General features: G+C 45.2%; 1 protein-coding gene across 1 annotated transcript in view; it reads left to right on the top strand.

Moving 5' to 3' along the window:
• Nucleotides 1-6,129: 6,129 nt before the first annotated feature.
• Nucleotides 6,130-17,248, top strand: part of KPNB1 (karyopherin subunit beta 1) — a 28,094-nt gene continuing 16,975 nt past the window's right edge. The window contains exons 1-8 of the mRNA XM_035026975.1: nt 6,130-6,501; nt 6,604-6,662; nt 8,834-9,016; nt 12,396-12,596; nt 13,522-13,674; nt 15,770-15,829; nt 16,428-16,517; nt 16,873-16,983. Coding sequence (XP_034882866.1) covers nt 6,462-6,501; nt 6,604-6,662; nt 8,834-9,016; nt 12,396-12,596; nt 13,522-13,674; nt 15,770-15,829; nt 16,428-16,517; nt 16,873-16,983 — 897 coding nt within the window. The 5' untranslated portion in view covers nt 6,130-6,461. The remainder of the gene's footprint in view (nt 6,502-6,603; nt 6,663-8,833; nt 9,017-12,395; nt 12,597-13,521; nt 13,675-15,769; nt 15,830-16,427; nt 16,518-16,872; nt 16,984-17,248) is intronic.

Here is a 17,248-nt window from a genome sequence, read left to right as displayed (position 1 = left end):
AGCCGAAGGCAGTCGCTTAACCAACTGAGCCACCCAGGCGCCCCGGCCCTCACTGTTCAAAAAAATGTTCGTGTATTAACTTCCTAGGACTTTTTTTTTTTTAAGATTTTATTTATTTATTTGAGAGAGAGAATGAGATAGAGAGAGCATGAGAGGGGGGAGGGTCAGAGGGAGAAGCAGACTCCCTGCTGAGCAGAGAGCCCGATGTGGGACTCGATCCCAGGACTCCAGGATCATGACCTGAGCCGAAGGCAGTCGCTTAACCAACTGAGCCACCCAGGTGTCCTAACTTCCTAGGACTTTTGAGTAACACTTCGAAGTACAGTCAGAACACAATTTGCAGGGCCCTTTGTTCAAAAATTAAGAACTTGGCATGGGGACAACAGAGCATTAAACCAAGGGAAGGGCCAGCCCTTCTAAGCGCCTGTATGACTATACAGGTCTTGTACCCATAAGCCAACCCTGGCTAGGACTCTTATCCCCATCTTGCAGATGAGGAGACTAAGACACAGAGGCCTCACATAAACCTTCCCAACTGAACATTATTAGTAAGCAGAGATATCAACCTTGGTTGGAGAAGGCTTCTTCACAATCTTTAATCCTCTCCAATCCTCCAGGTTTCAGCTCAAACCCTCCCTTTTCTACTAAGTGTTCTCATAACTACGCCAGGAACCACGTCTCTTCCTCCTCTGAGATTTTAGCTCCATGACAGCATTTGGCTCACACCTTTCTTATGGCCATTATCATAGACCCATGTTCATTATCATAGACCCATGTTCATTATCACAGACCCATGTTATACTTGAGATGCCTGGGGAGAAGGGAGCTCCAAAATGAATGTAGTCGAATGAACAAATTAACAAGAGTACCACCTTGGAGACAGAGAGGGACAAAGAGGGAATTCCAGGTGGGGGACAGGCCTAGGACAGTGACGACCTACTTCTGCAGGATACAGTGACATGGCTGGCTTGATTGGACCAAAGGTACACGTGGGAGCTAGCATGGATAACACTGGAAGAGAGGGTGAGGTAAATTATGAAGCACCTTTAACACAACTAGACAGTCACTTCTCATAGGCCGTAAGGACCTGTTACATGCTTATTTACTGCTTCATCCATTTTACAGATATTTGAGCACCTACTATGGTGTGAGGCACGATTTTAAGCAACAAACAAGACAGGCAAGATCCTGCTTTTGGGGACCATCGTTCTAGCACGGATGGGGCCCTACAGAGCCAACAGATCATTTCAGTTATTGAGGAGTTCTGATGATCATCAAATCGCAACGAGAACCTGTGGAAACTACCTTTGATGGGTTGATCAGGGAACGCCTCTCTGAAGAAGTGACATTTGAACTAAGAGAGGAATGGGAAGGAACAGTTGGGGGAAGAGTGATCTGGGCGGAAGGAACAGCAAATACCAAGGTCCTGAGACTCAAAAATTGAGATGTGTTCAAGGAACAACAAGGCTAGAGCCTAGTGAGCAAAGGGGAGGGGCTGTGGGGAGGCAAGAGGATTATTTTATGATGATAGTATTTCTGCCCTGGGGATTGAAGAGGAAAGAGCAGTAAGTCTCAGCTGCTTTTCTGCAAATGATCTCTTTTCTTCCTTTTTAAAAGATTTTATTTTATTTATTTATTTTTTTAAGATTTTATTTATTTGCGGGAGAGAGACCGAGAGACAGAGAGCATGAGAGGGAGTGAGAGGGAGGGTCAGAGGGAGAAGCAGACTCCCTGCCGAGCAGGGAGCCCGATGTGGGACTCGATCCCGGGACTCCAGGATCATGACCTGAGCTGAAGGCAGTTGCTTAACCAACTGAGCCATCCAGGCGCCCAAGATTTTATTTTAAAGAGAGAGAGCGTGTGCGCACATGTGCAAGCAGGGTGGGTGCAGAGGGAGAGGGAGAAGCCTCAAGCGGACTCCCTGCTGAGCACAGAGCCCAACACGGGGCCCCATCTCAGCGCCCTGAGCCAAAATCAAGTTGGATGCTTAACTGAGCCATTCAGAAGCCCCTCCAATGATCTCTTTTCTAAATTACTTGGAAGGAGTGTGGTGTGGAAAGTCAGAAAAAAGGCAATGAAGTTTGCCCCATTACTAAGCAGGGGGGCACTCAGGTCTCCAGATGTGGTATTCACCTCCATTCTTCCTCAGTACTGAGGAGGCCAAGGTCTGACCCCTCTTGGGTCCATTAGCTTTGCTTAGGAGGAAAGGGCATCAGGTCACAGCCTGACTGCTTCTCCCTTGGCAGCGGGTCTTTTCACTCATGTGCCCTGTGGGATGGGCGACTGGGCGGGTAGACGCCAGCAGGTGTTGTCCCTTCACGAACACACTGGTTTCAAAGACGCCAGTGAGCGTTTCCCGGCACAAGATGCTTGCACTGAGCGCTCCACGGAGAGGCTCCCATTTGCACTTAGATCACCCAGTGGTGGGACAGAGATTCTCCCATTTCACAGATCCAAAAGGTTAAGTAACTTGTTCCAGATCATACAGCAGGAAGTGGCAGGGTAAGACTGAAACCCAGTTTTCCTCTTTAACTTCAGAATTTGTCCATTGGACATGAATATTCTTTTTTTTTTTTTTTAAGATTTTATTTATTTATTTATTTGAGACAGAGAGAGAGACAGAGAGCATGAGAGGGAGGAGGGTCAGAGGGAGAAGCAGACTCCCTGCCGAGCAGGGAGCCCGATGCAGGACTCGATCCCGGGACTCCAGGATCATGACCTGAGCCGAAGGCAGTCGCTTAACCAACTGAGCCACCCAGGCGCCCGGACATGAATATTCTTGATATTCAAAAAGTTACAGAGAATCACATGTTGAAACCCATGGACGCCATCCACAGCTCAACATATACAACTTGAAGCGCCTGTATGCCTGTGCATTCTGCCAAACCATGTGGCCTCCAAGTCCTCCTACTTGGGAAACACTGCAAGGGCATCAGATCACCCTCCACTGCAGAGTGCCAGCCAGAAATCTAGGAGGTTGAGTGCCACCTTCCTTTTCTTCAATTACCAGGTTCAATTAATTTTGATCCCTATTCCTAGTTCCACTATTACTTTTACCTCTCTCCTCTCTACATGTATCCTCTCTTACCTAGAATATTGCAATGGCCTCCTAACTGGTTTCCCTGAATCTCCTCTTCCCCGTTTCCCGTCTAATCTCCACATTATAACCACCAATCTTCTTAAGACCTTTGAGTAGCTGCCTTTAATCTTATAATATAAACAAAATCATATGCATGGCATGCAAAGTCCCATATGCTCTTTCCCCTACTCAACATTCCAACTTTATCTCAATGCCTTGTTCTCTGTGCTTTGGGGCTACTGGGCCTCTTGCAGTTCCCTATAATCCCTGTGCTCCCTCCCATCACAGGGCCTTTGCACATGCTGTTCCTCCCTTCTCCACCTGAATAACTCTTTCCTTTCTCAGGTAAACTTTCCCTGAGCCCCCTGACTGGGTCACTCTTTGGCATTTGTCACTTTCACAACTTTATATTTGTTTGTGAGATTAATTAATTAAAATCTTTCTGTCCTAATAGGCCAAAGACCAAGAACCACTCACTTAGTACAAAATACATGCTTAATAGACAATAGCCAACGTATATATGGCATATATAACATGCCAGGCAGTGTTCCTAGCACTTCACATGTATTAACTCACTTTAAGATCTCCCAAAAGCCCTATATGAAGTAGGTACAATTCCTAGCCCCATTTTACATGTAAGCAAAGTAAGTCACACAAGCTAAGAAGTGGCACTGCTGGGATATGAATGCAGGCAGTTTCTGGAGTCTGTGTGCTAAACACTTGTGTTACAGTCCCTCACTAGCCTTTGCTGAATGCAGGCTAGTGTTGAGTGCTTTCGAAAGGGACTAGACAGCACCATCGGGAACCTTGGTTCAACTGAAAAAAAAAAAAAATCATTTCACTTGGGTTTCGGCAAGGATCTTGTATTTGACTAGAACTTTGCTGCAAAACATATTCTCTTCCCAGCATTTTATTCCAGGTACTTTATTTATTTATTTATTTTTAAAGATTTTATTTGACAGAGACACAGCGAGAGAGGGAACACAAGCAGGGGGAGTGGGAGAGGGAGGAGCAGGCTTCCCAAGGTGCAGGGAGCCCGATGTGGGGCTCGATCCTGGGACCCTGGGATCATGACCTGAGCCGAAGGCAGACGCTTAACGACTGAGCCACCCAGGTGCCCCTTATTCCAGATACTTTAAAAATCCATTTGCCGGGTGCCTGGGTGGCTCAGTTGGTTAAGCGACTGCCTTCGGCTCAGGTCATTATCCTGGAGTCCCGGGATCGAGTCCCGCATCGGGCTCCCTGCTCGGCAGGGAGTCTGCTTCTCCCTCTGACCCTCCCCCCTCTCATGTGCTCTCTCTCTCTCAAATAAATAAATAAAATCTTTAAAAAAAAAATCCATTTGCCCTCACTGGTACTATCATGTGGAGCAAACTGCTGGGGGGCAGGAGGAAGTTGGGTTGGAGTGAGGCAGAACTGTGGATCATTTGTAGTATGGGGAGTCCACATAAGGACAACTCAAAAGCTTTTCATGGATGTCATCTTACTTAATCTTCACTGATTCCAGATAATTTACACACACAGGACAGTGCACCTCCCTTAGGTAACAGATGAGGCAAAAGGCTGGGGTTAGGAGGGCTGCTAAGCCATAGGAAACCAAGCAGTCATAGGATGGGGTGAGAATGGTCCCCACACTTTAAGCTGCAGAACTGCAAAGACTTCTCTAGCAGAGAAAGACCTCTTCCTCTTTTAAGGATTGAGGGTAGCTAGCCAACCTTTCCTAATTCTTGGGTAGAACCTCTGAGCAAGGACAGAGTCCCTCCTAGGTTTTCCCAGTATGGCTAGAGTAGGGTAATCTGCAAAGCTCAGGCTATATGGTAAAGAGCTCTATAAACTAGCTACATCCAATTAACTCTAAGTCAATATGGTGAAAATGTAGTGATTTAGGAAATTCTTCGCCAGGAGCCCATGTATCAGTCTCAGAGGAAATCAATGTATGCACATTTTCTTTATGTGCATTTTGCTACAGAAAGGCTTTCATTAATTTCTTGCAGGATTTGAGCTAAAAAAGGCTGAGAGAGCTACAATCCTTTATGCCTGCAAACCCATTCCTCCTGGCTCACGAGTGTGCCTATATAGGGGTACCTTCGCAGGCTGAAAACATTTCTCTTCCTTCAAATAGCTGGTAGCGATGGATGGGGGCATCCAAATGCCCACCCCTCCTTAGTTAGGCCTCAAAACTGCATTAGCATTCACCTCCTTGAAGGGGGAAACTGCGTGTAAGGCCAAGGGCAGTCAGGGGAGCTTAAGGCCAGTCCCGGGCAGGCCACTAACCGGCTGTGTAATCTTGGACAAGCTGCATACCCCCTTTGGGCTTCAGTTTCCACACCTGCAAATTGGAAGTTGAACCGCATGGTCTTCAAGGTCCTTCCCAGCTGAGAGCCTGGTACCAAGTAGGCCTGGCCATGAAAGCAGCTTCCTGTGGGCGCGGTGCAAGGCTTTAACGGTCCCCCCTCCCCCGCTAGGGCCCGCGAAACCCTCCTCAACACGCCCCTTAGAGTGACGGCGCTCTCCCAACCGCAGCCCGAACACGGCTCCGCCCCTTCCCGGGGGCGTCCCATCGTGCCCCGCGCCAGGCTCCAGAAGCCGCGGGCGCCTCCCGCCTTTCCGCGGCCCCGACCCCGAACTCCTCTCCCCAGTTCTTCTGGGCGCCCTATCCTATCAACGTCTACTGTCCCAGCCAATCACGCGGGCCCGGAGTCTCGCCTTTGGCCCACCCTCCTCCCAGCGCTCAGCCGGTCTGTGCTCAAGGCCTTTACCAGGCCAATCCAATCAGCGGCCGGCTCCCGCCTGCCCCACCCCAATCTCCCTCCCTCCGACCAATCCGCGCGCCTCATTCCGCTGCCCGCCCAGCCAACCCGGGCCTTGAAACTAGCGAGCGAATGGGCGCAGGGCGGCCCTTCAACGCTGACCGCCTGGCCAATTGGGGATTCCGCGTGGCCACGGCGGCAGCCAATCGACATGGAGCGCGGTGCCGCCGCGGAGAGGTCCGGCCCGAATATCCCTCCGCCTTCCTCCCTCCCTCTCTCTCCCTCCCTGCGAGCCGCCGTTCACTTACCGCCTCCCTTCCTTCTTTCTCCCTCCGCCACCCGAGCACCAGCCGCGCTCTGAGCTACCCCCGGGGTCCCTCCCCCGCCGCCAGAGGAGCAGCTGCTGCCGCCGCCAGCAACAAATTAGGAGGGAGGGAGGAAGCTAGGAAAAGAGGAAGGAAAGGGAGCCGGGGCGACTACCAAGAGGGAGCCGGTGAATGGGCTTGTGGTGACCCCCGCCCCCCACCCCACCCTCCCTTCCCACCCGACCCCCAACCCCCATCCCCAGTTAGAGCCGCCTCCCAAGAAGCCGGACCGTCGTCTTAGGAGGAGTCCCCGCCACCACCTCCGCCATGGAGCTGATCACCATCCTCGAGAAGACCGTGTCTCCCGGTAGGACGCGGGGGCCGGGGGTCGGGGTGAGGTGACCGGGTGGGGGGAGGGGAAACCCTGGCCCCTCTGACCCTGTCCCCTTCCCACTTTCCTTCTCCCCAGATCGGCTGGAACTGGAAGCGGCGCAGAAGTTCTTGGAGCGTGCGGCCGTGGAAAACCTGGTGCGTGCCACCCCGCCGTCCCCCATCCCGCCGTCCACCCATCCCTGCGTGCGGGCCTTCCCGCCCTCCCGGAGGCCCAGGCCTCGGGAACCCACCCCGCCCCATCCCGTCCCCCTCCTCCCCCACCCCGGTCCAACCTAACCCCGCCATCGGGAAGCCGGTGGGTGTGTCCCGCCCCGGGCCCCGGCAGCTGGCCAATGGCGCGGCGCGCCGGGGTGACTGCCGCCCAATCGCCGCGCGGCCTGAGGGCGGCGGTGCAGCGGGAGGGAGAAAGAGGGAGGGAAGGGAAGTTAGGTTGCGCGGCGCTGCGTGTTCAGCAAGGGTGGGGGTGGGGGAGCCGGGCCTAGGGGCCATGTGGAAGCTCTGAGCCCAGCTGCCCGCCCTGCTCTGACCGGGGCCGGCTTCTCCTTCCTGTCCCGTGGCCCCTGTTACTCTCTCCACCTACTTCCCAGAGTCTACCCTTTCCTATGCCCCTTGGTACTGTGCTCATGGCCAGGCCTGGCACCCGAATACCTCCTAGCCCACTCCCGGCAATATTTCTCCCTTTACTGCCTGGGTATTCATCTGTGGGTTATTTATTTTTTGGTGGGGGTTGGTTGGGGTTTTTTGGCTTTGTTTTGTTTTTACTTCGATGGGTAGAGACTGAATTTGTACCCATACAACAGGCTGAGGCTTCATCCTTGATCGGGCCTGTTCCCAGATGAAATCACAGAGGAAAGTTCCTCGTTTTCATATTTTCATATTTAAGGTGTACAGAAAAAATGAGAAGTCCACTAGACTGGATTCTGTATAAAAATGTGGGATGGATTGGTTGAAACAGCCTGTGTGCCAGTAACGTTTCTCTTTGATGTCCCTCTTATTGCGGGGGATGGGGAACAGATGGAAGGGTGGATGATACTTGACATCTTTTAAAGGTAATAGGTAATAAGCCTAAATAACATTGTAACCCAACATGTTCCTTTGTAATCCAGGCGAAATACAAGCAAAAAAGTGACAAGGCTTATTTTATACAAACTGCCTTAAGTGGCTTTTATTGTGCTCTTATGTGCTAGCTTTTACTACTTTTAATTCTTAACTTTCCATAGAAAGGATTTCTTTTCTGCTAGTATAGACCAATAATACTTCCATGTGGGGTATCTTCCTGTTTCTGCCTCTGCTCATTTACAAGAAGCCTTTTATCCTATTCTTAACATTTTATTTTTCTGACATTCCTAACATTCCTTAGTGGTACATAATTAATAAAACTTTTAAGATTTATCTTCTGCTGTGATTGCAGGACTTGTTTTCTGCTTTTGATTTTTCCTGTTAACTTCCATTTGGACAGCGCCTTCTGCAGGGAAGAGGAGTGTATCTTAAAATTTTTAAACAGGGAGTAGTTTTGGGGACCTGTGCATTATGAAAGGTTGAGTAAGGTTTTCAGAAATGCACTATGTTCAGTGGACAGCTCAAGTCCAAAATGTGTAGGAGCCTTTAGTGTGTTAACCGTTGACTGTTAAATGTAAAATCTTTTTTCTTGGCAAATTTGCCTTGGCATTTTTATCTTTTCACTTTTTCCGTGTTTCTAAATATAATCAAATTTATAACTAAGTCTTTTTTCACTGTTCTTCTCTCATTGAACACGTAAAGTTAAAACAGAGGACTAGCCTCCTAAATCTGTTTCAGGTTTGTAAGTATTTACCTCTGTAATGCAAGATTACCTGCCTGCATGAGATTAAAAGCCGCCCTGAATATTATTCTTTTTGGACTAAGATATTTTAAATTTAGGGAAACAATTTTACGTTCTACCCTGTCTTCACATATTCATTTAACAAATATTTATTGTCAGGCATTGTTAAATAGAAGAATCCTCTGACTACTAGATTGTCAAACTTCCTTTATTTCTGGGAGATCTAATGCGAAGATTTGAGCACTAAGAATGATGTTGATAGGAAAATCTGTACCTCCTTGTTAAATAAATGCTGAGGATGCATGAGAAGAGGGTAACTTATTTGTGTACCATGTAACATTTTTATAGGAGTCTTGAAGTAGGTATTGTAGCATATTCCGAGATGTTATGATACGTTCTAAAAAACTTAGGTTTCCCCCAATGTTTTGGTGCTCCGTAAGCTATCCTCAGTTGGTAAAATTCCCAAGAGATACTTTTCATTCACAAATGCCTCTTCTCTTAATAGCCCACGTTCCTTGTGGAACTGTCCAGAGTGCTGGCAAATCCAGGAAACAGTCAGGTTGCCAGAGTCGCAGCTGGTCTACAAATCAAGAACTCTTTGACATCTAAAGATCCAGATATCAAGGCACAATATCAGCAGAGGTGGCTTGCAATTGATGCTAATGCTCGACGGGAAGTCAAGAATTATGTAAGTAACTTTATCTCCTTTTGGTCATGTTAGCCTCTGGGAATAAGAAACCTCATCGTCCACCCACCCACCCCATCCTCTCCTCCTGGACCCCCTACAAGAGACATCTTGGTCAGTGTTTTTGTCATTTACATGGGATAGAGCTGACAGTGTAATAGGTTTCTGAGACTTAAGCTTCACTTGAAGATAAAAATTGTATTTGATTTAAATTTTCTTTCTCATCTTAGCTTTTCTGTACTGTGCTGTCATTTCCCATTAATGAATGCTTCAGAAACCTAAGGTAAACTGTAGCAGTTTAGGGAACTTTAACTGGATGCCAGAATTTGTAGAATCTGTGGTGAATTGGCATAGTATACAAATTGTTGGTTCCCAAACTTGAACTCTGAGAATCACTTAGGGAATTTGCTAACAATAATATATTCCCAGGTTCCCTCCAGAGATTCTGTTTTGTTGGAGTGAGGCTCAGGAATATTTCTTAGATATTCCTGTCTTTCTAAGTGATTTTTTTCATAGTCATCCAGTCCCTGCTCTTGTTGAACTTGTGTTGTAGATAATTTTCACTCTTTGGTGGTTTAGGCTTGGCACTATGTGGAGTTCAAAGGGGAACTAAATAATCTCTTGGGGCTTTTAAGCCCAAAGAGTTTGTGAAATAAGAATATGAAGTTAATGGTGCTTTTATCTATTTAGCAAATTATGAAAAACTTTGTTTAGAAACATCTGGCTCTTAATCAGGGCGTTTAAAGAGTGGACTGATGAGTTTTGCGGAAAATTAAATGTCCCTTGCTCTGCATCATGGAGGTCTTACGACTTTGTTGTTGAGTTAAAATCCGTAATTCTAGCCGCAGCAAAAGATACTCAGAATATATGGACAGGTGTCTCCCCACCCCCCCAGTTAATGAGCTTCTTTAGTGGTTTGTTTTATGTGGATGAGGCACAGAAAATGGTAAGTCAAGCAATTAGTCCTTGGTATTTGAGGGAAAATTGGTGGGGGGGTTCCTAAATGCGTACTTGCACATGTCATCATACTTGCTGTTTCCTGGTTCGAGGTCTCAGCGTTAGGTAAATTTGTGCACCTTAAGGGCAACAACATCTCTTTCAAGTTATATACCCCTTCTCTTTCTAGTCTTTCATGAAAGTACTCATGACTGTGGGAACTAGGTTATGAAAGCCAACTTATTTTGAATCTTCTTTGGAATATGTAGAGCTATTTCTGTCCACATTGGGTCTGCTTATGTAATAACATTTTAATCTTTCTTTCAGTAATTTCGTACAATTGAAGTTTATTCCATCAATCACTGGAAATCTTGGTGCTTGTAGTGCCCATTCAGTTTCTCATCTTGCTCGAATCATGCGATAGTAAATGAGATGAGAAATGATTGGAACTGTGATTGACTCTTTTTGGCATATCAGTCTTAACACTTTGTAAAATTTGGATAAGACTTTGTATATGTGTTGTTGAACTCTTCTGCATGAAAGAATGTTAATCATGGCCTTTTCCCCCTTTTCATAGCACCTCTGGTAATGAATACTTTCTCAGTGTTGATGGGTATTTCTTTTTTGAAATGTGGGTCTTGGACACAGTAGAGGGTCACTCCTTTATTCCTCTTCTTTCTGATAATTGACTATTATCATTAGGGTTACCCCCTAGGTTAAAAAAACAAAACAAAAACAATCTTCCTGTACTTAAGAGTTGTACCTTTGTGGTCTCTAAATCACCTCAAATAGTATTTAACTAGGGGTCTTCCAGAAGCCATTTAAAGGAAGAAAGATAAAGGTACAGTGGGAGTCGGTGCTCTCCACATCTGTACCAGGAGATGGTGTAGTATAGTGTAAAGGCACCCTGAACTGGAACTCTTCGTCAGACTTGGGTTAATACCTGTTCAGCTCCTGCTGTTTTATTTTTTTATTATTATTTTTTTATTTGACAGAGACAGCAAGAGAGGGAACACAAGCAGGGGGAGAGGGAGAGGGAGAAGCAGGCTTCCCGCCGAGCAGGAAGCCTGATGCAGGGCTTGATCCCAGGACCCTGGGACTATGACCTGAACCGAAGGCAGACGCTTAACGGCTGAGCCACCCAGGTGCCCCAAGCTCCTGCTGTTTTAGGCCGGTCATCTTATCCCTGCCTCTCGGCTCCGTGTCTTTGACATACAGTTTTTCTTAAAGTCCATTCTAGCTGTGGGTAGCCCTAGAGAGCAAAACCTTCATTTAGAATCAGAACAGTTTGTTACTGGGCAGAGCTTTGGCAGTGGGGGCGGGCAGGGATGATGATCTACAGTATGGGGGAAAGATGGGGAGTTCATTATTATTAGCTACAAAGCAGGATACTAAGTGACCTGACCCAGTCAGCAGAGCTGGCCTGAATATCTGGCAGCTACGCTTTGTCCTGTGTTCATGCCAGGAACAGTTAACTATTTGCCTTTTGAGTGGACTGGTGATTCTTAGTGAGTTCATTGACTGAATTAGCTGATCATGGTAATAATTAACCTTAGGTCAATTGTGACTTCATCCTTTATCTGTACCTGTGCCTTTACCTTTTACATAAATCCTTGTACGATTATCATTTCAAACAAGACCTGTTTAACGATAAGCAAATCTCATTTTAATTGGCATATCTAACTAGTTCTTGGTATCTGTTGATGGTGGAGAGAAGAGTTCTCTGATTCTTGGGTAAACAGAACAAATCCTTCCAGATTGGAAGTTAAGTAAAGATTCATTCTTAGGTGTTGGTAACGTCATTAACTTTGTATCTGCATCTAGTGATGTTCCCTGACCAAGGCCTTTTATGAAAGTCACCCCAGGGGTTAAATTGTCATTGACCATAGGGAAGGAGGCTTGTTCCACATTTCATGAGTTGGAAGATCTCTTCCTTGGATTAGGCTAGACCACGATCTACTGTGAATCAGACCCATTTGAATGCCCAGAGTTAGCCTCATTCTAAAGTTCCACACTTTCTGTCCATAAAACAAGGCTGTGAGCATCCTTCCATTGTACCTTTAACAAGGAGCCTAGAAGGTGAATTTTGTCCTCTCCTTTGCCTTCTAACATTGTCATCCTTCTGACTCTCACTTTCTTACCTTGCATTGAACATTGACGTGAGATGTCTGGCTTTGGAGGAGTCCTTTTGGAAGTAGGGAGTAATTGGTTTCGTTTTCTAGGCTCTGGAACAATGTTGATTGTGCTGGTGTTGGTAGTGAGGCTGGTTGTTTTGTTTTTGTTTTGACAGCTGACTATTCTGTATATGCCTTTTTCTACTTTTGTGTGTTGCAGAAAATTCAGAGTGATGTAAGAGGTGTGGTGGTAGGCAAAATGTGTTCAAATAGTATTAGAAATTGATATCTTTCGTCTTGTTTTGTGTGTGTGTGTGTGTGTGTGCGCACAGGTTTTGCAGACTTTGGGCACAGAAACTTACCGGCCTAGTTCTGCCTCACAGTGTGTGGCTGGTATTGCTTGTGCAGAGATCCCAGTGAACCAGTGGCCAGAACTCATTCCTCAGCTGGTGGCCAATGTCACAAACCCCAACAGCACAGAGCACATGAAAGAGTCGACATTGGAAGCTATCGGTTACATTTGCCAAGATATAGTAAGTACTGCCCTCTGTATCTAACTTAACATAGCTCTGATTCCCTCTAGTTGTGACATGCGTAGTATTAGGATTGTTCTTACCTGATGGAGAAAACTAAGCTACTACAGAGTGTTTTGCAAGTAGGACTGCTTTATTTAATCTAGACTTCCATATTTGGATAGCTAACTTATCCTCACATTGCTAATCATGCCCTAAAGTAAAGAGAGTTGAGGATCCAAAGCTCAGAGTAGAAATCTGTAGGCTTGGAGAGGTATAGATTCTAGACTTTTAAAAGAGGATATGCTCTGTTGTGGAGCATCCCTGATCTGGATCCCTTTCTCACAATCCTCAGTGTACCTCAGGATGCTGTGTTACTTTCATTTACTCGTGCACAGAAACCCTTTGCCAACCCTTGCAGCAGTTGGCTTAGCCACCAGAGACACAGTAGTGTGTGAAATGCAGCCCTCCTGGGGCTGTGGCTGCTGCTGAGGTTACCACCCTTGGTTTCTGTTTCCATATACAGACTTTTGATGAAGCAAGGAAGTCCACACTTGACCTGGACTTAGACTACCTAGATGTTGTGCCGAGGCATTGATCCTTGGCCCTCAGAAGCTTTACTTCAGTTGATAGAGATGGCCTGGAAAAAACACCAGACTGCCATTTCCCTTTGCACAGAAGGGGGAAGAAAAAGCCAGCATTACCTCATGCCCAGAGTCATTATGCTAAGAAATCAGATGAAGTTGATGAATTTAACTTGTTTCGGTTCAATTTTGGACTAGTAGGTCCCGGGATATTTTGCAGGTGGTTTGTCCCTAAATGGAAATGTGTGGAAAAAGATCAGAGAAAGTCATGATACTCACTCGAGTGGATTTCACAGTTAAAAGGACTGCTGATTAGTCATGAGCTCATTATTTTACTCACTGCACTTCTCTGCTTGTTTCAGGACCCAGAGCAGCTACAGGATAAATCCAATGAGATTCTGACTGCCATAATCCAGGGGATGAGGAAAGAAGAGCCCAGTAATAATGTGAAGCTGGCGGCTACAAATGCACTCCTGAACTCACTGGAGTTCACCAAAGCAAACTTTGACAAAGAGGTGAGTCTCTTTTGACAAAAAGGTGTAGTAGGTTCAGAAGGTAAGAAGTAAGAGTTAAATGAAAGGTTTTTTTTAAGTTTGTGGTCTAGAAAGTACCATCTTGTTTAGGTGCACTCATTTCCATTCTAGTTAAGATTTGTGTTGTGTGAGAAATGGCCATGGAGTAGGTGTGTTTGCTTTTGGGAGGCTTTTGGGGAAAATGTGATCTGAAGTGTTTCTAAGCTTAGGTTTCTCCTTTTATAGAGCAAAGTGTGGGTATGCTCTGGGATTTTAAAAAACATGGAAGTTGGGGCACCCGACTGGGTGGCTCAGTCATTTGAGCCTCTGACTCTTGGTTTCCGCTCAGGTCATGATCTCAGGGTCCTGAGATCGAGCCCCACGGCTGGCTCCGTGCTTAGCAGTGAGTGTACTGGAGATTCTCTCCCTCTGTCCCTCTCCCCACTCGTGCACCCACACGTTCTCTCTCTCAAATAAAATCTTAAAAAACACAAAGTTGTAGAGCTTACTTTAAAAAAACTAAACTGGCGGCTGGCTGGCTCAGTCGGTGGCGCATCTGATTCTTGATCCTCGGGGTCTTGAAGTTGAGCCCCTTGTTGGGCATAGAGTTTAAATTTAAAAAAATTATGTAAGTTGGGCTAGTTCATAACTCCTTGGAAGGTGCTTTTGAAAATGAATGTGTAAACAAAGTTTATCTTGCCTGGAAATATTTCCCCCTATTATTTAAGTTGTGTAAAAATACACAATAACGTAAAATTTACCATTTTAAGCTTTTTTAAGTGTACAGTTCAATAGTGTTAAGTTACAGTCATGTTGTTTTGCAGCCAGTCACCAGAACTTTTTCATTTTGCAAAACTGAAACTCTGTGCATTGAACAACTCCCCATTTTCCCCTTCCCAGTGGCAACTGCTTTTTTTACTTTCTGTTTCTATGCTTTTGATTACACCAGATACCTTATTTAAGTGGAATCAATCATACAGTATTTGATTTGTCTTTTATGACTCGCTTATTTCATTTAGCATAATGTCTTGGGTTCATACATGTTGTAGCCTGTGTAGCCTTTTTCAGGCTGTATAATATTTTGTTGTATGTATAGACCACATTTTATTTATCCATTTTTCTGTCTGTGGACTTTGGGGTTGCTTCCTTTCATCTTCTAACTATTGTGAATAATGCTGCTATGAACATAGGTGTACAAGTAGGTCTTTGAGGCCCGCTTTCAGTTCTTTTAGATCTATACTCAGAAGCGGAATCACTGGATTATATGATCTGCAAGTATTTTTGTGTATTTGTTTGTTGACACTTGAGCTGTGCTTTTTGCCATTTCTTGGTCTCACTGTGGACAAAGTAGGGAGGTCTAAGAAGTCAAAGCAAATTGCAATTCTAATTGCTTAGAAAACAGACTTTTTCCTTTTAGATTTCAGAAGACTTAGGATAGTAGCAAATAACTACATTGCTCTGTTCTCCTGTATCTTCCTGCATTTGATGGGGGATTTGCCACCTCCCAGAAAACAAATTTGTCTTTTTTTTTTTTTTTAAAGATTTTATTTATTTGAGAGAGAGAATGAGATAGAGAGAGCATGAGAGGGGGGAGGGTCAGAGAGAGAGGCAGACTCCCTGATGAACAGGGAGCCCGACGTGGGACTCGATCCCGGGACTCCAGGATCATGACCTGAGCCGAAAGCAGTCGCTTAACCAACTGAGCCACCCAGGCGCCCAACAAATTTGTCTTTGAAGTAAATTTAAATATAAAGAAATGGGTTTTCCTAATGTAGGTTTTTTGTTTGTTTACCATTTTTATTTAAATCCCTGTGACCTACATTTTCCTATTTACTTCCTCTTTGGAGTCTTGTTAGTGGTCATTTTGGGGATTAAAAGATGAGGGAGCTCTTTAGAGGGCAGGTCATACAGCAGACACTGGGGGCAAGCTCTTGATAGTCTTCATGGTGCCATTACTGTGTCGGGGGAAAGCTGCTTGATTGCTTCAGGGTTATGGGGTCCCTGAGGGGAGTGCAAGGTTTTCCCTGAAGAGATAGTCTAACAATCTCCATATATATGGTTGGTAGTCTTATTCTCTTGATCTCTGTTCTTCCTACAGTCCGAAAGGCACTTTATTATGCAGGTGGTCTGTGAAGCCACACAGTGTCCGGATACAAGGGTGAGTGTGAGCTCCGATGAGAAATCTGTCTTCCATCTTTCCTGGGAAATGCCATCTCCAGCATAGTGGTTTGAAATGTTGGGAATCGGGTAACTTCAGAAATAAGGTTTGGCTACTACCGTTCTTAATAAAAGAGGAAAAAACAGTATTTGGAAAGTTAACATAATGGAAGTTGCCATCCTCTTAAAAGGTTTAAGGAAGAAATGGTTTTTGATCACCCTTGCTACTTAATTGCTCTAAGTTATACAAGTGACTGCTTTTCATTGTAGCCATTGAAACTGCTTTGATATTGCTGTAACCTAAACTGTGACCCTTGAAACAGGTGGGAGTAACATCCAGTCTGAGTGGCATTCCTGAGTTTAGGCCTCTGTAGGTTCCACAGGCACCTTTAAAGGAAAAAAAAAAAAAAAAAAGGAGAGGAAAAATAAATAAGGATGGTGAAAAAAATTAAGGGAAGAAATTGATTTGGGGGAAATATTGACATTACCCAAATGTACCTCAGTTGACCCCTTTAGATTACTGACTCATTTATGTGACTTAACCTTTGTCAGACTACATTGTTAAACTAAATAGCAAACTAATCTTTTCTTTGTAAAAGGTACGAGTGGCTGCCTTACAGAATCTGGTAAAGATAATGTCCTTGTATTATCAGTACATGGAGACGTATATGGGTCCCGCTCTTTTTGCTGTAAGTATTTCTGTTTTACGTATGGGAGCATAGCTAGTTGCAAAACTTACCATTCTTGCTGTTTTGTCACTTCTGTAATTTTTTTACTTAATATTATGAAATCAAGGAAATTCCTTGAGTCTGAGTATTATGTTTAAGCCATCGATAATGTGCCAAGAAGACTTGTACTGTCTTTGTACTGGGAAAGAATATATTTTAAAAGTTCTTTTCCTATTTCTACCTTTCATTTCAGACCCAGCTTTCATAAATCTACATTTTTTGACACTTGAATATTTGTGGTTAGAAGTGGGGGGGGTCTAACTTGAACCAGCACTTACTTAGGGTCTGGGATGTCTTTTTTTTTCCCCCTCTTAAGATCACAATTGAAGCAATGAAAAGTGACATTGATGAGGTGGCCCTACAAGGGATAGAATTCTGGTCCAATGTGTGTGATGAGGAAATGGACTTGGCCATTGAGGCCTCCGAGGTGAGCCTGGGAGAGTCTGTGCGGTGAGAGAGTTGTTTCTCTGACAAAGCTCCTTTGTGGGCATTAGTCTCCTCTGGGAAAGCTTTATTCTGACTGGGCTTAGAGGGCATCTCCATTTGTAGAGATTTTGCTTTCTCTACTAGCCAGAGCCCCTCAGGAGGGAGACAGACCCGTAATGAGGCATTTCATGCTTTACCGATCACCCAGACGTGATTTATTATAAATGTTGATATTAGTACCATGAACACAAGGGGGCAGCAGGCAG

Source organism: Mirounga leonina, unplaced genomic scaffold (assembly GCF_011800145.1).
Source record: "Mirounga leonina isolate KUSES-001 unplaced genomic scaffold, KU_Mleo_1.0 Mir_200, whole genome shotgun sequence".
NCBI classification, from domain to species: domain Eukaryota; kingdom Metazoa; phylum Chordata; class Mammalia; order Carnivora; family Phocidae; genus Mirounga; species Mirounga leonina.
Note: the sequence above shows the minus strand (reverse complement) of the source record. Positions and strands in the feature narration are given on the sequence as shown.